The sequence below is a fragment of the Petaurus breviceps genome, unplaced genomic scaffold (genome assembly GCF_028583685.1).
Source record: "Petaurus breviceps papuanus isolate PSGF00001 unplaced genomic scaffold, PetGlider_PUasm1.0 356, whole genome shotgun sequence".
Lineage (NCBI taxonomy): Eukaryota > Metazoa > Chordata > Mammalia > Diprotodontia > Petauridae > Petaurus > Petaurus breviceps.
In genome coordinates this window covers 546075-554592 of record NW_027186290.1, presented here as the reverse complement: position 1 = coordinate 554592, position 8518 = coordinate 546075, and the positions used below count along the sequence as shown (strand labels likewise).

At 58.7% G+C, this 8518-nt stretch overlaps 1 protein-coding gene across 2 annotated transcripts in view; it reads right to left on the bottom strand.

Annotated features, from left to right (window-relative positions):
* MFSD2B (MFSD2 lysolipid transporter B, sphingolipid) overlaps nucleotides 1-5949 on the bottom strand; it is an 11154-nt gene extending 5205 nt beyond the window's left edge. The window contains exons 1-10 of one of the 2 annotated variants that reach the window (XM_069097337.1): nucleotides 5193-5949; nucleotides 3250-3372; nucleotides 2966-3090; nucleotides 2512-2635; nucleotides 2284-2362; nucleotides 1610-1755; nucleotides 1374-1464; nucleotides 1157-1275; nucleotides 324-407; nucleotides 121-201 (exon numbers count right to left, since the gene is read on the bottom strand). In XM_069097337.1, coding sequence (XP_068953438.1) covers nucleotides 121-201; nucleotides 324-407; nucleotides 1157-1275; nucleotides 1374-1464; nucleotides 1610-1755; nucleotides 2284-2362; nucleotides 2512-2635; nucleotides 2966-3090; nucleotides 3250-3372; nucleotides 5193-5483 — 1263 coding nt within the window. In that variant the 5' untranslated portion in view covers nucleotides 5484-5949. The remainder of the gene's footprint in view (nucleotides 1-120; nucleotides 202-323; nucleotides 408-1156; nucleotides 1276-1373; nucleotides 1465-1609; nucleotides 1756-2283; nucleotides 2363-2511; nucleotides 2636-2965; nucleotides 3091-3249; nucleotides 3373-5192) is intronic. The other variant, XM_069097338.1, reaches the window with a different exon arrangement.
* Nucleotides 5950-8518: the final 2569 nt, after the last annotated feature.

The window sequence follows — 8518 nt, the reverse complement described above, 5'->3', positions numbered from 1 at the left end:
CAATCCTATGGGCTGCCCCACACTGGCAGCCCTGCCTGGGCCCCTCTTCACTCACTCACCCCAATCCTATAGGCTGCCCCACACTGGCAGCCCTGCCTGTGCCCCTCTGCACTCACGCACCCCAATCCCGTAGGCCACTGCCTTCTTCCCAACTCTCTGCAGGAACCATTCCCAGAACGGGGTGCTCAGGACAGCTGCCACCTGGGGGAGGGGAACCACCCAGTCATCTCCAAGCTCCCTTCTGAGGGACAAGGATGAAGGTCCAGGCCTCTGCCCCCACCCAGAGCCCCCAACTTTGACCCCCTGCCAGCTGGCCCCCTCACCAGCACCAGCAGCACCAGACTCTGCACGTGACTACGCAGGGGGGCCGCATGGGTGCAGAACAGGACAAGATAACTCTGCTGAACCTGCAGAGACAGGAGGAGGGTAGCTGTTGGGTGGTCCCAGGGCCCTCGGCCCTCAGGAGCCAGGGAGACTTGCCCAGAGAAGATCTGAGGCCAGGAGTTCTGGCCCCAAGCCCACTGCCTGCCCCTACTTGGGGAGTCTGCTGGAGGCCACCTTCCCTGGCTTTGGCCCTGAGGGGGTGGGCACTGAGCTCCCAGGACGCAGGGATGGCCCCAGCCTGGACACACGTGGAGCAGACCCTAATGACCATCAGTTTACATCATGGTGCAAGTCCTTGGGTGGCCTGTCCTGGTTTTCTGGCAATGCCTTCCTTAGAGGGAGGGCATGTTGGAAGGAGTCCATGGCTATCAATGGGCATCCTTGCTGGGGCTCTTCCCCCAAGCATGGCAGGTGCCTTTGCCAGACTCAGCAGACACTGGGTCATGCCACGGTCATGCCTTCATTACCAGAGACCATTGGCTTAGGCACAGGCTCTCCCTGGAGGGTGGCAGGAGTCCAGGGATTTGGGCAGCCCACATTTGGCCTGGTCCTTATGACCCACATCCTGCTCGAGCACTGTCCCCAGCCCCCAGGGAAGCTGCAGATTTCAGCAGGAACCAAGTGCACCCTTAACCTGCCATGCCCATCCCCATCCCCTAGGCCTGGCTGCATCCTATGAAGGTCCCTCCTGGGCCTTGGTCCCCCTATCTTGGGGCTCTTCCAGGGCCTCTGGGACAGACCCAGGGTCCAGAATCTGTGTGACTGGAGCTACCTGGACAGCAGCAGAGATGAACAGGAAGGAAGCCACAAGCTTCTGGTATGGCTGATGCTGGAGGGTGTGGCCGAGTCCCTGGAAGAAGGGGACTCTCTGCTGTTCCAGGACGTAGACATCTGGAGGTCACACAGGGACAACGGCCTGCCGTCAGGGAGGACCTGCCCCCAGAGGAGCCCCAAGACCCCGCGGGAATCCTGCCCCCGTCCGCAGTCACCATCTTTCTCTGTGGTCCCCAGGGCGAGCAGGGCCGTGCACAGGGGGTAGGTTCCTGCGATGACCCCAGCGGCGATCATGTACAGCTGTCTCTGCGGGGACCCTGTGGTCACAAGGTGGCCTGGCTGGAAGGCTCTGGAGCCCCCCACGCCCCCCCCGTGCACCCCAGCAGGTCCCCAGGGGAGCCCCTCCTCAGGGCCCGCATTGCCCTCCTGTTAACGAGGGGCTGTGTCTCACCGTGTGGGGGGAGATACTGGAGGCCGGAGACAGAGGTGGGCCAGTAAGGTTGGCCTCAGGGCATCTGGGAGCCTTGTGGGCGCCTGCCACGATGAGGCCATGCACCGTGGCCCCAGTCAGTGTCCCAGCCATCTCCATGGTCATCCCTGGGGCGGGGTGGGGGCCGGGTCAGCCATGAGGGGCCCCACCCCTGTGTTCCTCCCCTCTCCCTGACTGGTCTGTCACCCTGTTGCTTCTCTGTCGTTTGCCCCTGCCCCCACCCTGGTGCAGGCCCTCATCCCCTTGGACTGGGCTATGGCTATGGCCTGTGGGGAGGGGAGGTGTGCCTGCCTCAGGTCTCCCCCCACTCCAGGCTGTCCTCCACTCAGACACCAAAGCCACTTTTCCTAAAGTGCGGGTTTGACCAGGCCACCCCTACTCAGTAACTTCCAGGGGCTGCCTATGGTCTCTAGAAGCAAAGACAAAATGCTCTGTCTGGCCTTCAAAGCCCTTGGTGACAACAGGGCCCCAAGAACAGGGTGATCTTTTGCCTTTCTTTGAATTGCTAGTGCTTGGCACACAGTAGGCCCTCGATAGCTGTTTATTAACTAACTGGCTGTGAGGTATGCCCTGGGCTCATTTTCCTGTCTCTGAGACCCCCTGGCCCTGCCTGCCTGTGTTCCCTCCCGACTCACGATAGGCAGTGGCCGCATCTCGCTCCTGCTGGTCCTGAGTGAGAAACATAGTGAGGGCAGAGTATGGGACCTGGAGAAGCTGGAAGAAGGTGATGCATCAGCCATGGTGAAGGACCTTGGGGCCCTTTGGAGGACCATTGTCCTGCCCTGTCTCTCTGCAGCAGTGAGTGCTGAGGTCAGAGGCTCAGGAGCAGGGGTCAGGCACCAGACAGCCGGGAAGGGACTCACCGTGGAGAGGGCCTGAAAGACGCTGTAGAAAGCTCCATACCAGAGACCCTGAAGATGGGCAATGGGGGGCAGGGACCACAAGCAGAAATAGGTGAGGGCCAGGAAAGGCGAACAGCCCAGGATCCTGGGGCAGGCCAAGGCAGAAAAGGGGTGAGCCCAGCCTCTGACCCCCTCAGGGATGACCCCTGCCTTCCCCCATCCCTCTGGCCCCCTCACGGATGACCCCTGCCTTCCCCTATCCCTCTGGCCCCCTCAGGGATGACCTCTGCCTTCCCCCATCCCTCTGGCCCCCTCAGGGATGACCCCTGCCTTCCCCCATCCCTCTGGCCCCTTCAGGAATGACCCCTACCTCCCTCCATCCCTCCTCCTTGGTACGGGCTGCTCCCAGAGGTGGCAGTCACACTGATGCTGCCATACCCATGATCCTAAGGATGCCTGACCCACTGGGGCTCACCAGGGGGTGAGGCGGCCCAGGCGAGTCCATGGGCTCCGGCTGATGATGAATCCAGCCACGGGGTCAGCCAAGGCCCCCAAGAGCTTACCCACAAATAGGACAAGTGAGGCTTGAGCTGCGGGGATCTGGGGCCAGAGAAGAAGAGAAGTGAAGCAGCTCCAGCTTTGTAATCAGCACCCCGGCCCCTCCACCCCCTGCCACCACCCCCACGTGCCCACATCCGGCCCCTCAGACCCAGAGCAACCACAGCCCTGGCTATTTCAAGAAAGGGGGGAGGGGCTCACCCTGGCCACATCCAGCAGGAACAGATGCAGATAGAAGGCTGCCGCACTGGAAGCTGCCTGGTTGGGGGCCCCCCCAATGCTGTAACAGAGCTTAGAGATCCCTGAGAGGTGCCCAGGACGGCCCTGGGAAGAGACAGATGTTCCTTCAGCCCACTCCCCTGTGGTGGTATTTCAGACACGAAGGCAGAAGGAGCATTGGCCGTCAATAAGACCAGAGGGGGACACTGAGGCCACCCAGGTGGGGAGCGCCATCCCACTGTCCCCTGCTTGTGCCCACATGGCTGCCTGCTAAGCCCTGCTGGGCTCCAGAGGCACAAACACTACAGCCCCTGCCCTCAGGGAGCTGCTGTGGGCCCTGGGAGGGGCCTTCAAGGGTGCCACAGTCTGAGCTGGGCCTTAGGAGTGCCCAGAGGTGCCAGGTGACCGAGGAGAGAGAGAACACTTGTGATGTGGTACCCGAGCTCTCCAGGGGAGAACAGATTAGCCTGCTTGGAGATGGGGCAGACCCAGGAGCAGGGGGCGAGAGGATGCCCAGGAGACAATGGGGGATGGATATCAGGAGGGGGCATTCAGCAGTCAGCTGTCCCAGAGTAGAAGGGGCTCGCCCTCCCCGGAGGGCTTCAAGCAGAGGCAGGAAACCTCTGGTGGGGATGGTGTAGAGGGTTCTTGGCCAGGGCCCCCTGGGATTCCTGCCATCTCAGAGAACACTGAGTGAAGAGACTTAGGGTGGGACCTGAGGGAGACGGGGGCAGAGAGTTGGGAGGACGCCTTTCTCCACAGACTTGCCTCTTGAGCCCAGGGATGGTCAGGTACCTGAGGCTCAGGTGGGGGGGCTGCTCACTCCCCACAAGGGTCTGGGTCACTGAGCTCTTCAAGACTAGCCCCTGGGTGCTGCCCTAAGGCCTCCTTCATCTCCCTGGGCTGCCTCACAGTGCAGCCCTCAAGCCACTCACCAGAGACAGACCTATATATTCTGTGTGACCTGTGCCCTCAGGGGAGGGGCCTTCTGGAGACAAGGCCAGGAGCAAGGGGCAGAGAGGGAAGCCACTGCCTTCTGCCTCTACAGCGGCCCTTGGCCTGACCAAGCACCTCGGAGCACGTTGCCTCTGTAGCCCTCCTGCCTAGCATTGTGCCATGCACACAGTAGGCATTTAATGATTGCTAAATACACGAGTCAGAGCAAATTGAATGGCAGAGAGCAGTTATGGCTCCAGTCGGGTCTAGAGGCTTTGTCCCCAGCACCCGCTGTCTCCCTGGAAGCCCCTCAAACTCTCCAGGACAGACAGGAGGCCCCTTTTCTAGCCGCCGCGTTCCCCCTCCAGCCTAGCCCTGCTACACTCAGGGGATCTGTGCGCATCTGTGCGGAGATCCCCGGCGGAGCGAGATCCCGGGCAAGACAGGTGCTCCCCTTGAAGCTAGATGCCCACTCAGCAGGTCCTTGGGGGGAGTCCAGCTTGGCCTCCGCTTTTCCCTCCCGGGGGCCTCCAGAGAAGGTGCTAGAAGCTTTCTGGGGAAACCCGGCCCCGCGGAGGAGCAGCAGAGGGAGGCTCCACCCGGCAGACCTGGGCTCCCTCCCTGGGCCGCCAGATAGGAGCTTATCTCGCTGCTGCCACCCTCACTCTTCCCCAGAGTCATGGAAGGAAGGCCGGCCAGCCCACGTTGGACTGGACGGGCCCCCCAGGGCAGCGGGTGCGGGAGAACTTGGAGCAAAAGCCACGGGGCGGGAGGGCCGACGAGCCGCTGAATTCAGCCGCGCGGGAGGAGGACCTCGCAGGTCTTAGCGAGGCTGGGCCCCGAAGGTTGATTTGAGTCTAAAGTCAAGAGGAATTTCCCCACTTAGGAGCCCCAGAGAGGCAGCCTCTCTGGTGGTCGTCAGGGCGCCGGGTCAGACACTGATCTCCTCCGCGACCTCGGACTCCTGTCCCAGCCCTCCCTGCCCTCACCTGAGGGGGCTCCTCCCCCGTCTCTAGCGTCTGGGATCCGCGGCCGGGGCCCCGCGTGGAAGCTGCCATCCAGTCGCCTGCTGCCGCGGTATCCCCTACCGTCACGGCCAGCCAGAGCACCAGCTCCTCTTCTGGAGCCGCAGTTTCGGGGCGGGGCTGGAGAGGGCGGGGCAGGAGCGGATCCCAGGACTCCCCTGGGTGAGCTGAAGAGGAGGCGGCTATCAGGGGTGGGGCTTGGGAGTTCTCGGATCCCAGAGCTATCTGACCTCGGGGAAAGCCGTCTGGGCTCATCTCATCCCTGCTGTGTGACTGGGCAGATCTTTCTCTTTTGGGGCCTTCAGTTTCCTCCCTGTTGATGCAGGGGTGAAGGCAGAGTCAGAATCTGGTCCAGCTCCGGGATGGGTGCCTCACCCGTGGGAGAAGCAGCGCCAGCCTGGGGCTCGGCTCCCAGGGCTGGCGGCCGCTCGATTCGCTCCCACTTTCTGACCCGCAGCTTAAGACGCAGGAAGGGCAGGCTGCTGGTCAGGGTTGGAGTGCCCTAGACAAGGCCGGGTTGGGGAGGACGCGTGCTCTAGTGTGGAAAATCGAAGCGAACAGGCTTTCAAATGAAAATGAATGATTAAAAAAAAAAGTATGCAGGGCTTAGGCCGAGCTGGGCGCAGGGAGTACCGCTCCTGGCCATCAGGAAAGAGCATTCTAGGTGGGGAGGGGGAGCGGAGACGCCTGGGTCGGGGAAGTCCCTTTCAGTACTTTGAGACCCACCCCCACTCCCCAGTTTGGAGCATTGTTCTCTGGCTGTCCCCCATGCCTGGGAAGTTGCCCCTCCTCATCTCCACCTCCTTTCTGGCATCTTAAAAAAAAGATTAAAAAAATATTTTTTAAAAGATCAAATGCAGCCTCCGACACCGATGAATCGGGTCTCCCTGGCCAAGTCACTTGATCTCTTTGCTTCAGTTCCCTCAACTGTAAGATGGGGGTCACAATAGCACCACCTCGCAGGGCTGTTGTGAGGGCCAGATGAAATCCCATTTGTAAAAGCGCCCAGAACAGTGCCGGCACGCAGCGGCTGTCATATTCCCTGACATCTCAAGTAAGTCCCCACCTTCTCCAGGAATCCTTTCCTGACTGAGTAGCTAGGTGGTGCAGTGTAAGGAAGACCCGAGTTCAAATTCAACCTCAGATACTAGCTCGGTGACCCTGGGCAAGTCATTTACTCTGTCTGCCTCAGTTTCCTTCATTGGAAAACCTCCCAGGGGTGCTGTGAGGGTCCAGTAAGATCAGATTTGTAGCTTTGGCACAGCCTGGTGCAAAGTAGGCATTCACTCCCTCCCTCCTCCCTGGGAACTGCCTGACTCAGCCATCTCCACTTTATACTGAATTTGTCTTGTGTTTTTGTGTTGTCTCCCTTGATAGACTGGGAGCTCCTTGAGGGCAGGACTGACGGTCATTTGTTTTTCTTTGTGTCCTCATCACCTGGCACACAGCGCCTGGCACACTGTAGGTGCTTAGACTTGATATGGATGGTGAGGGGGGCCCTGGGTGGGTGGATGGTCATGTTGGGACTTAATAGAGGATTGCAAAGTCAGCCTTGGAATGTGGCAGCCAAACCCAAGGGGATCCTGGGCTGCCTTAGGAGGGTCAGAGCCGAGAACACAGGAGTAGTAGGGTGCCCTGGCCAGGCCACACCCGCTGTGCCAGCTTCAAATTGGAGGTGCTTCATCTTGGGGAGGAGAGTGATGAGCTGGAGAATGCCCAGAAGACTGTCATGGAGAGGCACCAAGCCCTGGGAGTAGGTGTTAGCATGCTGGCTGTGGTGTCCCAGAGCTAAATCCTGCCTCTGACACAGCCCACTGCCTAGAGGCAAGTCACCTAACCTTACTGGGTCTCAGTTTCCCACTATGTTTTTTAAAAAGAAAGGATGCTAAAAATCCCTGTTTCCTTCCCAGGGTGGTTATGGGGAGATTAGAATATCACCATTATTCTCAGCCCCTAGCAAATGACAGATATTTGTTCTACCAGATACACATACCTCAAAGGGAAGGATGAGGTCTCAGCAGGGAAGAGAAGAAATGCCACATGGGCGTGGCAGGGAAGCCTGAAGGTCTGAGATATGTACCCCCTTCTGTTTGGTCCCAGAAGGACCAAAGGAAAAATGGGGGGGAAGGTCCTACAGTGGAAGGGGTGCTGAACTGCCCCTTTTTTGCAGAGGGGGGAACTTCAGGCAGAGGTGTCACCCTGTCAGGTGGTCATTGGAGCTATGAAGAGGATCCTGCTCCCTTTGGGTGAGATGTTTCATGGGGATGGAGACCCTGCCAGGCCCATGAGAGCTCAATTTGGCAGGCATTTCTTTCTTAGGAACACATTTCATGTTGCCTGAACCCAAGGATGGTCCAGGATGGAGATGTTGGGGACACCAGCCTGCACTCTTCTCTCCTAAGTGATCAGACCCAGTGTCCCTTCCTCTTGGATGTCTCATGACACTGCCCTTTCAACTCTGTGGGAATTCCAAACTCTTTGGGAAACCTAAGGAAACTCAATGAGGGCCAAGTGCCACTGTGCTTCTCCCTGGAAGGGCCACTTTGGGAACTCCAGGTGTGGTGGGGATGAGCTTTCCTTGCTTGGTGATCTGGATGGAAGATCCATGCCTAAGGATGACCCACAGCTCTGGTGATTCACAGGAACAGCAAACCATCCCGAGATCAAATCCTATCGCAGACAAACTGCGCCAGTCACTCCCCATCCTGCCCTGAGTTTCCTCCCCTGTAACATGGAATAATGATGTCTGGAATCTCTACCTCTGAGGGATATGAGGGCTAATTTCCAGGCAGTGCTTGGTGAATCTTAACTCATGTTAGCCCCAATGGCACTTGAAGGCTGGTCAAGGGATTTCCTTAGTTCTAGAATTTTCCCAGGAATCAAAGTTGAGCCCCATCCCCTTAAGAATAGGGACATTTGCCCTTTTCCAGTACCCACAGTGTTCTCTTTCCAGTCCTTCAGGTACATCACTACTGACTCATTCTTTCTGTGCTCAAGGATGTCCTCCTGGGCTGGACCCAGGCATTGATCCAAAGCAACTCTCTCCTGGCTTCTTGGGCATCAGATCTCCCTTGGTCATTCTTTTCTGTCACTTACTGTCTCCTTCCCAGAGAAAACAAGAATTCAACAAAATGGAGCAGCTGCCATGGTTCTGTTCACCCCAAGGAGCGGTCCTATCCCTCATTCCCACCTCGTTTTTCTCCCATTGTTTTTTTTTGCTTTGGTTCCTTCCTCCCCTCCCCCCTTCTCAGCCCCTTGGGGCAGTTTATCTAAAGTCGTGGCATTCCCGA